Source organism: Moschus berezovskii, chromosome 11 (assembly GCF_049115385.1).
Source record: "Moschus berezovskii isolate FMDL1 chromosome 11, NW_MosBer_1.0, whole genome shotgun sequence".
Classification (NCBI taxonomy): Eukaryota; Metazoa; Chordata; class Mammalia; order Artiodactyla; family Moschidae; genus Moschus; species Moschus berezovskii.
Window position 1 is genome coordinate 61,614,169 of NC_142470.1, and position 17,529 is coordinate 61,631,697.

At 50.0% G+C, this 17,529-nt stretch overlaps 1 protein-coding gene across 9 annotated transcripts in view; it reads left to right on the top strand.

Annotated features, from left to right (window-relative positions):
• Positions 1 to 17,529, top strand: part of NCK2 (NCK adaptor protein 2) — a 114,979-nt gene that overhangs the window by 85,918 nt on the left and 11,532 nt on the right. For all 9 annotated transcript variants that reach the window (XM_088841384.1, XM_088841380.1, XM_055399196.2 and 6 more), the window contains 2 exons: positions 3,150 to 3,391; positions 15,915 to 16,624. In XM_088841384.1, the coding sequence (XP_088697510.1) occupies positions 3,166 to 3,391; positions 15,915 to 16,624 (936 nt within the window). In that variant the 5' untranslated portion in view covers positions 3,150 to 3,165. The remainder of the gene's footprint in view (positions 1 to 3,149; positions 3,392 to 15,914; positions 16,625 to 17,529) is intronic.

Here is a 17,529-nt window from a genome sequence, read left to right on the forward strand (position 1 = left end):
AGTGTCGTGTTATTTAAAAATGGGATTCATTCTTCTGTGGAGTCAGTGGGCTGAGTCCCCTCTGTCATCCTGAAGTCGCCCCTGTAAATAATGAGAACTCCTCCCTGTCAGCAGAGGAGAGGGTTTGAGTCAGGAGTCTTTCCATTATTCATGTCTTCCTAGTTTTGAGTGAACGTGTAGTCATTTAAAGGACTGAATGTTGAATTTTTCTGTTGCAAACATACTGGCCCGTCTTCTGCCTGAGAAGTTAGGAAATAGCTCATAACTATAGTCGTTGTGGAACTTCCCCGGTGGCTGAGTGGTAAAAAATCTGCCTGCCAATGCAGGAGATGCGGGTTCGATCCTTGGGTCGGGAAGATCTCCTGGAGGAGGAAATGGTAACCCACTCCAGTATTCTAGCCTGGAGAATTACCTGGACAGAGGAGCCTGGTGGGCTATGGTTCATGGAGGTCACAAGGAGTTGGACATGACTGAAGAACTAAACAGTAACCATAATTATTGTAGTCATTCAGATACACTTTTACTATTCGTTGCTTCCAGAACTGACCTGCTGAGGTATGTAGTATACTGAATTCTCTGTTGTTTTACTAAACTTTTAATTTTGGAGTGATTGTGTATTATGGTTCACTCTTGGTATTACACATTTGTGAGTCTTGACAAATGTGTCACGACATGTGTCCACTATCACTGTATCGTGCAGAATTGTCAGTCAGTCAGTTCAGTCGCTCAGTCATGTCCGACTCTTTGCGATGATTGTCAGACTGCTCTAAAAATCCCTGTGTTCCACCTGGTCATCTTTCCCTCTGTCTCTGGTCTTTGCAATGTCTCCGTAGTTTTGCCATTTCTGGAATGTTATGTTCTTGGATTTATTGAATAAAGCATGACACTTCTTAAAGCATGGTTTAGCTGACTTTACTCAGGAAAGCACTTTGAGGGACTGTTGCCATAGTGGGGAGAGACTGGGCTCACACCCACCTACAGGAGGCAAGAGGGGGCAGTTTGTAGTCCAGGAGTGAGGGGTGGGGAGCGCGTGAGGAAGCGTCAGAGGTGAGAGGGCGTTCTGGCTGCACTGACCTCACAGGGCACCTCCTGAGAAGAGTCGTCCCCTCGGGAAGGGCCCAGCAACTCAGCAGGATTCTTGCTAGAGTGCAGAGTTGATGTGCAGTCTGCGCAGAGAATTCAGAGGCGTCTGACTCAAGTTTGGTCAAAGAAAGAGTCTTTGTGAGAATCACAGTCTGCAGCCTGCTCAGGTGGGCTTCTTCCACATAGTCTTGTATGCATCTGAAGTTCCTCCATGTCTTTTCATGGCTTGACAACTCATTTCTTTTTATCACTGAGTAATATTTCACTGGGGCTTCCCTGCTGGCTCAGTTGTAAAGAATCTGCCTGCCAGTGCAGGAGAGGCAGGTTCAATCTTTGGATTGGGATTATCCCCTGGAGAAGGGAATGGCAACCCATTCCAGTATTCTTGTCTGGGAAAATCTCATGGACAGAGTAGCCTGGCAGGTCTCAGTGAGTCAGACACAACTCAGGAACTAAACAACAGCAATCAATAATATTCCATTATTTGGATGGACCGTAGTTGATTTACCCATCACCTACTGATGGACAGCTGGATGACTCCCAAATCTTGGCAGTTATGAATGAAGCCACTATAAACATCTGTGTTTCAGGTTCCAAGAGTGATTTTATGTTTATGGAAAAGCTGCAAAGATAGTGCAGTTCCAAGTATCCCTCACTTGGTTTTCTAAGTGCTAACGTCTTACCTGACCAGGGACATTTGTCAGAAGTAAGAGTTGGTTAGTGGTAAACTATTGACTAACTTCACTTTGTTGCTATTGTTATTTGTCACTCAGACACTTCTGACTCTTTGTGACCCTGTGGACTGTAGCCCACCAGGCTCCTCCGTCCATGGAATTTCCCAGGCAAGAATACTGGAGTGGGTTGCCATTTCCTCCTCCAGGGGATCTTCTTGACCCAGGAATCAAACCCATGTCTCCTGCATTGGCAGGCAGATTCTTTACCTCAGAGTCACCAGGGAAGCCCCAGACTTCACTTGGATTTCACTAGTTTTCATATTTGAGGATTTAGTCCAGGATACCACACTTCAGTTTGGGTGTGTCACAGTCATTAAATATGTTCAGAAAATTCAGCTTATCCTGAGAAAATGGATGTAACGATGTCAGCCATAAGAATCTGGTGTTACTTAACCAATGAACAGAGGATGAGATGGTTGAATGGCATCGCTGACTCAATAGACATGAGTTTGAATAAACTATAGGAGTTGGCGATGAACGGGGAACCTGGCATGTTGCAATCCATGGGGTTGTAAAAAGTCAGACATGACTGAGTGACTGAACTGAATGTATTTAATTATGATACAGTTATTTTATGGAGAAGATTTTGGAAAGCTTTTGTTGTTGTTTTAAGCAAAGCATACAGAGTTCCCACTGTGCAAAATTAAGATTTGCTTGATAAGGTCAAGCATTTAGTCATTTCTAAACAAAATACTAAAGCTTGTTGAAGGAAGGTCATCTTAAGGTTTTTTCAAAACCCCAGAGATAGCCAGTTGCCGACTTGTTTTTTAAAACCTTTTGTTTTGTATTGGCGTATAGCTACTTAACAATGTTGTGATGGTTTCAGGTGAACGACAAAGGGACTCAGCCCTACATACACATATATCCATTCTCCCCCAAACTCCCCTCCCATCCAGGCTGCCACATGGTATTGAGCAGAGTTCCCCGTGCTCTACAATCGGTCCCTGTTGATTATCCATTTTAACTGTCGCAGTGTGGACATGTCCATCCCACGCTCCCTAACTATCCCCTCCCCCAGCCTTTCCCCTGGCCACCATAAGTTTGTTCTCTAAGTCTCTGAGTCTGTTTCTGTTTTGTAAGTAAGATTCATCTGTATCATGTCCTTTTGGATTCCACGTATCAGGGTGCCATACAGTCTCCCCTCCTCTGTCTGACTTACCACAGTCAGTATGATAATCTCTGAGTCCGTCCATGTGACTGCAGATGGCGTCACGTCATTCTTTTTGATGGTTGCCAAGTTGTAATAAAAGTTGTCAGGGTGTAGTTTTCCAAGTGGAGGCAGTGGTGTTTGGCCAGGGCTCTAATGACTCTCTTCAAATGTTTTGCTGGCAGAAGTACTCCATGAAAGATGACAGAGGAGGTCATCGTCATAGCCAAGTGGGACTACACGGCCCAGCAGGATCAGGAGCTGGACATCAAGAAGAACGAGCGCCTGTGGCTACTGGACGACTCCAAGACGTGGTGGCGGGTACGCAACGCAGCCAACCGGACAGGCTATGTGCCGTCCAACTACGTGGAGAGGAAGAACAGCCTGAAGAAGGGCTCCCTGGTGAAGAACATCAAGGACACGCTCGGTGAGTGGTGGGCGTGGTGGGACCCTGGGCTGGACTCCAGCCCAGCCCAGCCCGGAGGGTGGGCACTCTCAGGGCAGGGGGTTGGAGGGGTTGTCATTTTCATTTGTGTTTGAGGAAAAAAGGGCATCTTTCTACTTGTTTTTTTTTAAAGTCTCTGGACTTTGAGAGATGCAGTGCAGAAATAGCCTGGTTTGTCATTTCCTCGAGATGTTCAAGTTTGGAGGATTCTGTAAGCTGACCCTTCCGTGTGTTTTGAACCTCCACCTCCCCCCTGCACATTTCAGTCTTCTGGCATCAATGTTCTGGAGGGGCCTGAGATGGGAATTAGCCCCTCCAGGCACGTCCACAGCTCCACCCGGGTCATTCCATCCAGTCTTTTCTCCCACAAAATCCTGTGCACGGGACCTTTGGAGTAGAGGAGAAGATGGTGAAAAGCACCTGGAACCTGGTAAATTGTTTCCCTCTGTTGAAGTGGCGGCATTTCATGCCACAGTTGCACACAGTGGCAGCTAAGGTGGGGACTCGGAGGGGGCGGTACGATGCCGAGGCTGCCGGGCTGACTCACAGGGGGCCAGCTGGGCACCTGGCTTTCTTGCCATGCGCCTGTCCCCTTCCCTGGTGTCTAGACATGAGAGAGGCCGCCTGGGTCCAGTGGAGTAGATGATGTCCAGTCTCACCTTCGTGTGGGCGTCAGGCTTCCCTGCAGTAGTCACGGCTGCAGAGGGAGTAAGAGTTAACTTCCTGAATGTCAGGTCTGTGGTGTATCCTTCCGTGAGCACCATACAGTGGCCCCTGAGACCACTGGCTGTCACGGGAGAGTTTGTTCTCAAAATAGGTCAGTGCTTTCACCCATGTTACATGTCCTTGAAGTTTTCCTTTTTATTTCTAACCTGAGAATTAGTTTCATTTGAGGGAGGGGAACAAGTAGGGAAACTGAAAGGAAAATTAAGCTCTGAGCGTGATTGTTGCAAAGTATTCATCTTTCATTTTCTGCAATCTTGAAGAGTCCACTGACTTTCTTTGAAACCATACGAAGCCTTCACCCACTGGGGAGTAATTTTGTGTCATGGGTTAGGTTATTTCCATGACTCTGAAAGAGAAATGAGACACTGGCCTGCGTGTGGACCACATCAGCTATTGTAGACTCTGCCCAATAGAGAAATTCCGCTTTTCATGAGCAATCTGATTCTTTTCCGTGAAAGTGACACCCATTTGTCTTTTTTTCCAAGCTTGTCATTTGAAAGAAACACTGTTGTCCTGTGCGTATAACTCTTCATTAACTGTGATCTAGAATTTCTTAAAGCATGACTAGGTAAATACTTTAGTAAGTGCCCTGAACTTAGTTTTATTTCTTCTTTTCCTCATCCACTCAAGTCCCTTTTTTTTTTTTTTTGAGATGCTCAACATTGTTGATTTGTTTTGTCTTCTTTCTTATCCTTTTTTAAAAATATATTCTCAAGATTCTAGTAAAGAATGATGTTGATTAGTCACTAAGTCACGTTTGACTCTGTGTGACCCCATGGACTGTGTAGCCTGCCAGGCTCCTCTGTCCATGGGATTTTCCAGGCAAGAATACTGGAGTGGGTTGCCTTTTCCTCCTCCAGGGAATCTTCCCGACCCAGGGATCAAACTTGCATCTCCTGCGTTTGCAGGTGGATTCTTTACCACTGAGCCATTGGGGAAGTCCAATAAAGAATGAAACACCCAGAAATGGGATGGATTGCTAGCGAGTGAAATAAGGTGAAGGTAACCCTCCAAGTTACCCACAAATCCCCTTGAACAGCTTGTCTTTCCTCCCTTCAGCTTTTAGAACAAGAAGACAGCTGAGCTGTGAAGCACATCTGTGCTCGGGTTCAATTTTCCACGAGCCATGGTCAGTCTCTGGGACTCCCAGGACTCAGGGGGCATCACTCAGCCAGCTTGTTCACGTGCGGAGTGCCAGGCTTTCTCCCCCGCCCCAACAGATGGCCACCCAGCTCTGCAGGCTCATGTCTCCTTCCACAGAGCCAGCCAGTTCCATTTTGGGAGAACACAGATTGCTAGAAAGCTCTTCCTTAAATAGAATCAACATTCGCTCCTCTGAAACTCTCTCCGCGTGGCTCTCCTTGGCACTCGAGAGCTGTGCTGGGGAACCGTGCTCCTTTTCTGGGGACTGACCGCCCTTTTCACCCTTCCTCCCCTGTCAGGCCTTGGAAACATTTGCACCAACCGTTATTTACTGTAAAAACACCAACAAAGTTATGTTCTGAACATCCGTATCTATCCACAGCAGTTAATATTTATAGTCTAAGCAGTGGTCTCAACCTTTTTGGCACCAGAGACTGTTTTCGTGGAAGACAATTTTTCCATAGACTGGAGGGGAGAGGATGGTTCCAGGATGATTCAAACACGTTACATTTATTGTGCACTTTATTTCTATCATTCTTAGATCATCTCCACCTCAGGTCATTAGGTGTTAGATACCAGAGATTGGGGACCCCTGCTCTAACGGCTCATGGGGTTCAGTATTCCCATCGCCTGGGAGAAACGCCCCTCTTCGTGGTTGGTCTTTTTTGCTTTGATGTGTTTACCCTGCTCACCCAAAGCCTTGCTTTTCTTGGACAACGAGACCTTGTTGTCTTGGCTTGAGTCCTCCATCAACCCCTCAAGCAGTGTCACTGAAAAGGGAGGTGCCCGACTAGAGGTCACCGTGGTGGAGTGACTTATCTCTCCATCATCAGACCTGACACAGCATCAGTGTTGAGAAGGAAGGTGCAAAGACTTTCCCCATCCTCTCCTGCCTCCTGCTGGTCTTTGGAGCTAAGCCTTCCAAGGCTTCCTGTTTAAATCGCTGTGACCTGCGTGCTGTCAGAATTCCAGTGTGATCCTAGATGGATTACGGAGCCAGTGGGTTTTCTCTCCACTGTGCATCAGAAATAGTGAAAACAGGCTCAGAAACCACACCACATGTATCAGCCTTCTAATAGCTACTCATGACATCATCCACGTTTGTGATTCTCCTGCTGTGGTTAAAGCCAGATTAAGATTTCCCCGGCAGACACCTGGCTTGGGACAAAACAGCACAGACTTCCCAGCAAAGTCCCTGTGTACCACATGTGTGTTGACATCTCTAGTTGCAGACAACTGTGATCCACAGAGCCTCTCTTGCTTTTTTACATTCCCACACTGGGTTGAGGTTGGCCGCCAGTTTAATTCAATCCCTTGTCATCCTTTGTTAGACAGAAAGCAGTACGTGTAGGCGTGCTCAGTCGTGTCCAAGTCTTTTTGACCCCATGGACTGTAGCCCGCCAGGCTCCTCTGTCCATGGCATTTTCCAGGCAAGAATACTAGGTTGCCATGCCCTCCTTCAGGGGATCTTCCCGACCCAGGGATCAAACCTGAGTCTCTTCTGTCTCCTTCATTGGCAGGCAGACTCTTTACCAAGTGCCACTTGGGAAGCCCCTAGACAAAAAGCAGTGCCTTCCCCCCAAAGAACTCTTTTAAGAAACAAATAACATTCTTTCTTTTCTTTTAATAATTTATAATTAAGTAAAACAACATGAGTACTTCTTTGCATACAGGCAGTGCATTGATGCATACATGCAACCATAGATCTCACATATTCAGCTCATGATCATGAACAGTCAAAGAGAACTTTTCCACTGATAACAAGGAGCCGTCCTTATGAATTGCTTCTCCTAGCAGAGTGCAGGTAATGTTTTAAAGGCTCAGCACATCCCTGGGCTCCGACCTGGCCTTGGTATTTCCATGACCTGACTCATAAAACCATGCAGGTGAGGTGTTGCCAAGCCATGTGCTAAATCTTCTTAGCTGGGGAGATATTTTATCAAAGAGCTATCTTTCTTGCTGCTTCTCGACAGCAGCTGGTACCTGCTGCAGCCCCAGAGGTTAGCTGTCTTCTCAGTGGTCACCTTAGGCCCAGGTACTGACCAGGGCCTAAGTACTAGTACTTAAGTTCTCTAGGCAGCCCAGGTACTGACCAGGCTGCCTAGAGAACCTCGGCTCCATTATAACCTGTTAATAGCCACCAGTGGAGGGTTGGCTCCAAGGCCCACATGTCCACTGCTGACTGCCTCCCATGGTGTCTTGAACCAGCAGTGGGCTGCCACCAGGGCTGTTCCTTAGCCTTGGCCTCTGTGTGACATAACCTGAGGCCAGTTAGTCACCTGCCGGTGGTTAGCACCAAGACTCCACCTCTCTTGAGTTATGCCAGCCCCGGGAGCAGAGAGAGGCTGCTGAAGGACCACTGCTCACTCTCTGAAGTACACCTACTGCTGTCTGGGTTAAGGCTTGTGGTTGGAGAGGCGCTGGTCCTGGGAGTGAAATTCCCGAGGTTCCCCAAAGCGTATCCATGTGGTGTTGACTGAGCGACTTACTTCTGCAAGAAAAGGCACAGATGGGACAACTTGGGATTTTTTTTTTTAAACTTTTTAATTTTATATTGGAGTATAAGCGACTGAACTGATAACATTAACAATGTTGTGGTAGTTTCAGGTGAACAGCAACGGGACTCAGTCGTGCATATACGTGTATCCATTCTCCTCCTAACTCTCCTCCCATCCAGGCTGCCACGTAACATTGAGTAGAGTTCCCTGTGCTGTATGTAGGTAAACTTTTTTTTTTTTTTAACCAACTCGAATATCAGGATTTAACTGGGTGGGCATTTGACAGGACGTTATGGCAGAGATAAGCAGCTAGGCTGTTAAAAGGAAATTCTAGTGGTATGAGGCTCTTTATTTTAGAGATGAAAAACCAGGGTCTTATTCATAAAGCTTGAGTGGTGTGTGAGTATGACAGTGAACATGTGTCAGTGTTAACGCCCTGGTTTTGATGGCAGGGTTGTGTTGAGGAGGAGGCTGTCTTTGTGTGTGGAAATGCACACGAGGTATTGAGGTAATGGGACAGGACACTAGCAGCTTACTCTCAGAGAGCTCAGGGAAACAGACATCCTTTGTGCTATTCTTACAACTTTACCAAACATTAAACCAAATGGGCAGACATCAAGTGGCCTAGGTTCGATTCCTGGGTCCAGAAGAGCCCCCGGAGAAGGAAATGGCAACTCACCCCAGTATTCTTGCCTGGAAAATCCCATGGACAGAGGAGCCTGGCAGACTGCAGTCCCTGGGTCGCAGAGTGAGTCGGACGTGACTGGGTGATTGAACACCACCACCATTCAGAGCTCAGGGGATCACCGAGCACCTACTGAGATCAGACCTGAAAGCGCGTCTGCCACTGGGCGTGAACGTGCTCCAGAACGACCCCAGGCCATGGCTCACAACTTTCTGGAATCATCCAGCAGTCCTTTCTGGGTCTGCAGCAGCAGTGAGGGAATCTTGCTTCTTGCTAGACCAGTCCAGGCTGCTTCAGCCAGTTCAATAAGCACATCTTTGTTACAACAGAAACAGGACAGAAAGATGGTCAGAAAGCACTTCGGGGCCCCACCTCTGTGATGCTGCAGCCTCGAGGTGCCCTTTCAGGCCCCGCAGGTCTGTGGGTCTCTGCTGTAGTCACAAGCATCCTTGGCAGGTCTGAGCAAGGCAGGCAGCAGGTGGTCTGTCCAAATGAGTCCGGGGCAAGGAATGCCGTGGTCCGTGATTATCTCAGGCTGAGCTGGAGTTGTCCCTCCCTCTCTCTGTCCCTTGGAAGTCCCTCTAAGCCCCTTGGTTCCTGCTGAGTCACCTCTGGGAACAATAGCCAAAGGCTTTGAGATAGGTGTAGACGTGCTGTGGGACCAGTCTTGTGTCCTTGGCTATGTGCACGTCAGGAGTGGAGCCCAGCAGGACGGAAGGAAGGGTAGCGCTCAGCCCCTGGGTCTTGAGTGTGGGTGGAGGAGGAGCAACCCTGGCCCAGATGCGTGGGGCTCGTTGGAACAGTGGTGCTGTCCCCCGTGGGCCACTGGAAAGGACTGGACAGTGCCCTTCGGCTCCTCTTTTATCCTTCTGGAAGCACTGGTGCATCCACTCACCCCTGGCCCCATCTGCAAGGTTGTGTTGGTTTTCTCCCACCTGTGCTGTCCCCTGGGACTATAGAGGGCTAGCTACTTCGTGAGCATCCTTTATTCTTGGCCCCGAGTGACTCACTTATCAATAACTCAGCCCGGTTCCTTTAACATGGAGGGGAGCAGGAGCTGTTAATGAAAATGATTGAGCAGCCAAATGTCCCAGGAGTACACCTCCTCCTCTTCTGTAAATTGTTTTCCATTTTGGCCGCAGTCTCATTGGCAGCAAGCACATTCTCTTGTCTTTGCCATTCACAGGCTTTTGGTACAACATGATTTCTGCACTCAGGTAGCCCTCAGAATTGTCATCTCCTTGAAACGCCTGTCTTTTATCAAACTGTTCATTGAAGGAAGGCATACTTATTTTAAACATTTTTGGAAAATAGAATAAAACAGAAATCACCTGTGATCTTACCACCCAGAAGTAATGACTGTTGGTATTTGCATCTGTTTGCTCAGTACACACGTAGAGTCAAAATAAGATTGCGAGAGGACTTCCTGCTGGAATCAGTACTGGCTGTCACCAGGCAGTTGGTGCTCAAGTATCTGCCCTTTCTGCCGAAGCCTGATTTCAACACATGCTGGAAAAGGTTTATTGTATGAGTTTGGTCCATGCCTCCTTGCTTGGTCAGTGGCCAGGATGCTCAGTGTTTTTGTATTTTCTATAAACACCCTACGAGGAGAAGCTGATTCTTTACATTTGTCTTATAAGTAGTTTGGTTTTCTAGGTTGAATGTCCGTAAAGGAGAAGAAAATTACTGATATTCTTTCTACCTGTCATTTAAACATAACTTCCTAAATGAAGTCACCGTCTAAGAAACCAGTACAAAAAAGTACTTTTTTTTTTTTTTTCCATTTCAAAAAAGTACAAAACCAAACCACTCCCCTGATGCTGAAGCTCCACTACTTTGGCCACCTGATGCAAAGAGCTGACTCCTTGGAAAAGACCCTGATGCTGGGGAAGATTGAAGGCAAAAGGAGAAGAGGGCGACAGAGGATGAAATGGTTGGATGGCATCACAGACTCAATGCACATAAGTTTGAGCAAGCTCCGGGAGATGGTGAAGGACAGGGGAGCCTGGTGTGCTGCAGTTCATGGGGTCACAAAGAGTCAGACATGACTGAGGGACTGAACAACAACAAACCACCCCCTAGGTTTGTATGTAGTGCGTGCAAAGAATATTGAGAGATCTCAGTTTGATTTTCAACAGCCAGCTTCTCCAATTATCATCTCTTTACCATGTTATAGCAAGGACTCTGGGTTTTCAGAGCCACTTTTAACACTTGAGGTTTACCTCTTCAGTCTCTGCTGTATAATCTATACAGTTGTGCGAACCTGAATTACATATAACGTGCCATAATTTAGAACTCTCTAGCTTTCCGTCTCACGAGATCATTCATAGTACAAATGACCTGCCAAATGCAGTGCCCACAGACAGTGGAGACGTCTACAGACACTGTGGTGCCAGCACCCAAAATAAACTTGGATTTGTTTCCGTATATCATGAGCGTCCAAGTATTTAGAACAAAAAATGTAAAACAACTCACAACAGATCAGTGGGTGGATAATTAGAGAGAAAATAGAGACAGATTGTTCAGAAGAATGCTAATGGGAGGAAGGCCAGGAGGGGCCGTGGGAAGAAGGAGGGGCTGCCCCCTTGAGAGGCCGGGGAGATGCAGGTGTGCGGTGACACAGGGGTTGCGAAACCAGATGCCTCATCCCTTGGCCCCTTGTGCCAGGAGGAGGGATGAGGACAGCAGGTAAGGTATTTCCCAGTTTCTCTCCCAGCAACTGGCACCTAAGTTGCTTCTTATTAAAATAATCATTTTTCTACAGAGCACCCTTTCTTGACTCAAGTTACTCAAGTGGGAGCCTTCAGTTTTAGAAGAAACGTTGACTAAAAATGCAGTGAGTTTCAGTAAAGCCTTCTTGCCGTGTTTCTATCTGTGCTTCCCCATATGGCCTGGCTCATTTTTAGACCCCATGCATATGTCTCAAACGTTCCTTTTCCCGATTACACATTCACGCCTGTCCCCGGGGGCCACTGTGGGTGCGGGGGACATTGTTCAGGGCGGGTTCCATGGAGCTGACTGCAGAGCCCCTTGGGCTGCTGGCCAAGCAGGCCCCTTCTCTCCTGCACACCCGGCCCTGTACCCACCACTGCTCTAGGTATGGGAGGGCAGGTGGGCATCTGGAGGGCTCCTGCTGACCTGAGCTGGTCAGGGTCTGACTGTCGAGCATGAGTGATTTTGGGCAGGCTGGATGTTCCTTTGCTCCTCACCGAGCACTTGTTCACGTCATCTTTGTCTCCAAGTCGTTCCCTGATCTCTCCAGGCTGCTGTCACTTTCTCTCAACTCTCAGCTTCCTTTCTCTGCTTCTGAACTCATGGATTCTGTGAGCGTCTGGATTGTCCTAGTGGTTCTCACAGCTGGAAGGCCTCTGGAGGTCATGTCTTGGGGAGTGTTCAGGCTGGGGCTGTGCCTACGTTTCCTCCTGGAAGCCAGCTGTCCTGGGGTGGCTGTTTGCGGGCAACCTTCATCGATTTTGTATTTTTGATTTTTCAGGAGCAAAACAGTTGAGTGTCTGACTTGGGAAATTTACAAGTGGGCATTTATAGTGGAGCGTGAATTGGTGGTGAAGGGGTCGGGGTGTTCTTCTGCACTGGTGTGAGGTAATGGTCCTGTCATGTTAGCCCACATGCTCAGCCAAACTCTAGTGACAAGAGTTGGCCGTAGGAGCCAGGTGGACCACTTACAGTTCTTCTGTGGCTGTTTCTTGTAGCATAGTGTGTACAGTTGAGTTTGGAAAGTGAGGTTCATTTGACAGCTTGGTGTCTCTGTAGAGTCCTGGCAAGACCCTAGAGCTGACCTGACCCAGAGCTCTTCTGTGACAATCAGACAGGTTGACATACTTGTCCAGGGTAGCACAGTGCTTCGCGGCACAGCTGGGAGCAGCCCCGGGCCAGGGTGGGTGGCGGGAATTGGGGTCTGGAGCCCAGCCCCCTTAAGACCCCTCTTGGAGCCTGCGTGTGGCTCGTCACCAGCGTGTGCCTCGTCCAGAGCGGCTTGTGGCCCGAGAGCCTTGGGAGATGGGGTGTCTCTTTTACTCCCTCCCTGAAGGCCCACTTTGCACTGAGGAGCATCTTTTCCTTGGACACTTCAGAGGGGCCCTTGTGTCTCAGCAGCTCCCAACCCAGCAGGCAGGACTGATCAACTGTGCACCTCCCACCCACCCAGCCCCACAGGAGCATTTTAGGGAAACATAGACACGTGCACATCTCTGGAGAAAGCACCATCTGTTGTTTTCTCGACTGGACCTTCGTCCTCACCCAGAAAGGAAAACAGCGTATGGACTGATAATAGCAGTAAACACCACGGCCACAGTTGTACAGCTCCTACTGTGCGCTGGTCACTGCACACATGCTTTCCTCAGACTTCGGACCCTCACGATTGCCCCACCCACCCCTGCAGGGCCACTGACACCCTCGTGCTACAGATGCAGATACCCAGTAGAGAGAGTGCAGAGCCACCAGGCTACAAGCCAGTGGGGCAGGAGCTGAGCTTGGAGCCTGGTCAGAGCCGGGGTTCCGTTGTATGCCAGCCATTCACCCCACAGATGTGTTGACCCTGTGGGCACTCCGTTCTTTGTTATTGTATTTCATTTTACTGAGCAGGTGTGGGCTCAAAAAGTTGCTCTTGTGCGCTTCTGCCAGTGACAGACGCTAAGTGGCGCTTCAGAAGGTCATACTGAATGCTCGCCACCTCCCAACCACCGCCCCACTCCCCAAGGCACGTCACATTCAGAGATGCTCGTGCTGATGGATCGGGTATATGTGTTGAGAGGTATTAAATATGTATTTTAAATTACAATTTATAATGAAAACCTTTCAAAAATTCTTCTCCCTGGCATCTGTGCTACCATTTGACTTTCACATTTGGAAGAAAATCCTGTGCTTCTGAACCAGTTCTTTTTTTCAGGCTTACACATTCAGTGAATGTTATTTGCCTGCCTGCTCATGGGGGAACAGGCTCTCTTAGGAGCAGGAATGGAAGTTCTGCTTCTGGACTCGTGGATCCTTGTGATGGTGTGCTTTGCCCTGACACATCTCCCTCTGTGCCAGCTCCTGGCAAGTCTGCCCACGGGAAAGGGCACATGGATGGTGACTTGCTCCTTTGTCCCGTCAGCCTGACCCAGGCCATGTGGCTTTACCACAGGGATGAGGGGGTCCCATCCATCCGACAGCCATCCATTTCTCCTTCCTCCCTCCGGTCCTGGACATCCCCTTCCTGAACTTGGGGCTCCATATGGCATATAATAGCACGTTTCATTGCAGGGTAAGGTGTAAGCCTAAGGTCCACATGCCTGGGAATAAAAAAAGTAAAACCACCAGGGTTTACTGCAACTTGGGAGAGTGGGGGCACAGAGGGTCAGGAAATGGTGCCCTCAGTTTCCGGGGACACAGCCTGGCTAGAGTAGGGCCTCCTGCCCTGGCTGCGGAGTTGCTGGCTTACAGACATGTGGTGCCTGGACAGGGGAGGATCTCAAGGCATATGGAGGGGTCAGCAGTACGTACTTGGGGGTGGGGGGCAGGGGTGGGTATCAGGCTGCTCCTAATTACCCTGAGCTCTCCTGGCAGCCCAGGTGTGTATCCCAAGAGAGATCAGTCTTCAAGGACTGATGAGGCAGATGAACTTGTGATGGTGAGATAGAAAATGGAGCTTGTTAACCAGGCAAACATTAGCTGAGTGCCTGCCCTGAGCCAGGCCTCAGGCCCCGAGAAGCTGAGTGCAGCAAAGGGAGAGAGCGCTGGGCAGGTGGGTGTGTGCTCCGCAGGCCTGGGGCCCCAGTCGCCCATGAGGAGGACCTCACAGTGCTTCTGGTGTTGCTGATGGGTCTGGTGCTGAGCACATCCAGGGATCAGTCCATTTTCCTCTGGAGGGAGGGCACCTAGCGAGTGAGTGACAGCGGTGCTGAGCTGAGTATGTGTCTGGGGCAGAGAATGCCAGCCTAGGTGGGTCCACTCTGGAAGCCAGCGCCCAGCTCCCCATGGTTCAGGCCATCATGACACCTCCTTTTATTCCTTTGATCTCCCCACCCGACAGGGGAGTAGGAACAAAGGGAATTCTCAGGACCAAGCTGTCTGTGTGCTGTTTAGTCCCTCAGTCATGTCTGACTCTATGCGACTCCATGGACTGTAGCCTGCCAGGTTCCTCTGTCTGTGGGATTTCCCAGGGAAGAATACTGGGCGGGTTGCCATTCTTCCAGGGGATCTTCCCGACCTAGGGATCTAACCCTAAGTCTCCTGCATTGTCAGGTGGGTTCTTTACCACTGAGCCACCAGGGAAGCCCAAACTGTCTTTACTGCAGGGAATTAGGGAGAAAGAAGTACAAGCTATCCATAGACATGCTTTGGTGTCCTTTTGGGAAAAAAACAAAGATCTGCCAGTGGCCACAGTTTCCCTACTGTGGAAGCTCCCATGCTGGTGTAGCTCGGAGGCATGGTGGGCAAATGGCCACCTCTCAAAGCCCAAGAAGCACAGCCAACCCCACAGTCCAGGGGCACGTCCCCAACTCGGGCATCGTGCCTTCCTCCCTGGGCTCACTTCTAAAAGGTTGTGGGATTCTGTGCATTTTAAGCAGGTCAAATCATTTTTACCCTAGGGCTTTTCAAGCTGTGTTCCTCATGCACAGGAAGTGATGTTTCGGGTGACACCTTGGCCCAGACTCACATATGTAACTGAAGCAGCAGTTCTATGTTTGATGCACTCTGACATCTTCTGTCTTGTTTCCTTTTAAAAAGAAGACAGTGCATACATACAGGCTGCTCAGACCCCCTTAAACTGATTTTCTGATCCACTTGTGGGTTTGCCACCAGAATATGAAAAATTCTGCCTTAAATTTACTGCATGCGCTCTTTTTTCTAAATCACTCATCACTACTTGTGCGAAATCTGTGTAGTTTTGAAAGAAGGGAAGGAAGGAGAAGGGTATGGGTTTCTCCCCAGAGTTACTGCTCTGTTGCCACCCTGGGAGGATGCCGAGTGTCCCCAGAGTGGAGGACAGGTGGTGGCCGGCAGAGCAGGACAGGCTTGAGGGGTCTGAGAGCTAGGGAGGGTCTTTAAGGTCATTTGGTCCAATTTCCCACCCACAACACAGAAGGTACCTCTGTCCTGATGCAGAAGATATTTCTGTACAGATGCCTTTTTGTTTGTTTTCCTCCTAGTGGCATATGGCTGCTCTTATCATTTTCATTTACACTGTTTTATCCTCTTAGTTTGCTGGTGCTCTGGCTTTTTTTTTTTTTTTCCGAGGAAAGCAGAGATCAGATATGTTAATTCCCAGCTTTCAGGCATTTGGCCACTGTTATCTCTGTTGGTGACTGGCTGGTCACCAGCCAGGGCGGCCAAGTCCGTTCTGCATCAGTGTGCAGGCGCTGCCCCTTTGGTGGAGCCCTGCGTGGAGCCCTTGCGGGGTCCCACTCTGCTGAACCCGTTCCCTGCGCTGAGCTTTGCTGTTTCTCCACAGGCCTCGGAAGGACCCGCCGGAAGACGAGCGCACGCGATGCCTCCCCGACGCCCAGCACGGACGCGGAGTTCCCCGCCAACGGTGGCGGCGCCGACCGCATCTACGACCTCAGCATCCCCGCCGTGGTCAAGTTCGCGTACGCAGCGGAGCGCGAGGACGAGCTGTCGCTAGTGAAGGGTTCGCGCGTCACCGTCATGGAGAAGTGCAGCGACGGCTGGTGGCGGGGCAGCTACAACGGCCAGGTGGGCTGGTTCCCGTCCAACTACGTGCTGGAGGAGCTGGACGAGGCAGCCGGCGACGCGCCCGGGGGCTCAAGCCTGCGGCCCGGCGCCACGCTCAGCAATGGGCAGGGCGCGCGGGCGCTGCAGGTGGTGCAGACGCTGTACCCTTTCAGCTCGGTCACTGAGGAGGAGCTCAACTTTGACAAGGGCGAGACCATGGAGGTGATCGAGAAGCCCGAGAACGACCCCGAGTGGTGGCGCTGCCGCAACGCGCGTGGCCAGGTCGGCCTGGTGCCCAAGAACTACGTGGTGGTGCTGAGCGAGGGCCCGGCCCCGCACGCTGGCTCCGGACCCGCGGGGCCTGCTCGTGCCGGCCGGTTCGCGGGCCGCGAGTGGTACTACGGGAACGTGACTCGCCACCAGGCCGAGTGCGCACTCAACGCGCGGGGCGTTCAGGGCGACTTCCTTGTGCGGGACAGCGAGTCCTCGGTGAGTGCCAGATGGGGTGGGTGGGCAGAGGGCTGTGCGTGTGTATGTGTCTGGGTGTGCACATATGTGGGCATCTCTGTGTGTGCACCAGGCATACAGGGCGACTTCTTCTTGCCTAACAGCGAGTCCTCAGTGAGTACAGGGCACGGTGGGTGGAGGGGTGTGCACGTCTGCACATGTGTGTGTGTGCATGTGTGTATGCATCTCTGTATGTGTGTACCAGGTGTGCAGGGTGACTTTCTCATCAAGACAGAGTCATTGATGAGTGTGGGGCAGGGTGGGTGAAGGGGTGTGTACACGTGTCTGGGTGTGCACAGGTGTGCATCTCGGTGTGTGTGCTACAAGGACAGAGAATACTCAGTGAGTGTGGGGTGGGGTGGATGGAGAGGTGTGGATATGTGTACACATACGTGTGCACATCTGGGTGTGCATGTATACACACATCTAGGTGTGTACACATGTGTGGGTATGCACTGGCTGTGCAGGATGGCTTCCTCCTCAGGACAGAGAACCCTCGGTGGGTGGGTGGCGCACAGGAAGGAAGCAGAGAGCATGAAAGTGTGTGGAGATGTGTGAATGACCTCAGACAGCAGTGGTATGTGGGGCTCATGTTATGCAGGATGAACACAGATGCTCTATACAGCCTGTGTCCTGAGGCCCCAGCCCCACCTTATGCTGACATCCACTTGGACTGCCCAGCCTCGGCTGCACCTCTGCTCCACAAGGTGCATTCTTGTAGGTGAGATGGCAAATACAGAGTGTCTCAGCTTTTGGTGATTTTGCTGCCTCTTGAGTGGGGTCACCCCTGTTCTGTCCTGCAGACCCAAACATCATTTTCTCCCCTGGTTTTCCTGTGTTGATGACCCAACCTTGTTTCTTCTGTGGGTCTGAGATGCATCAGATGT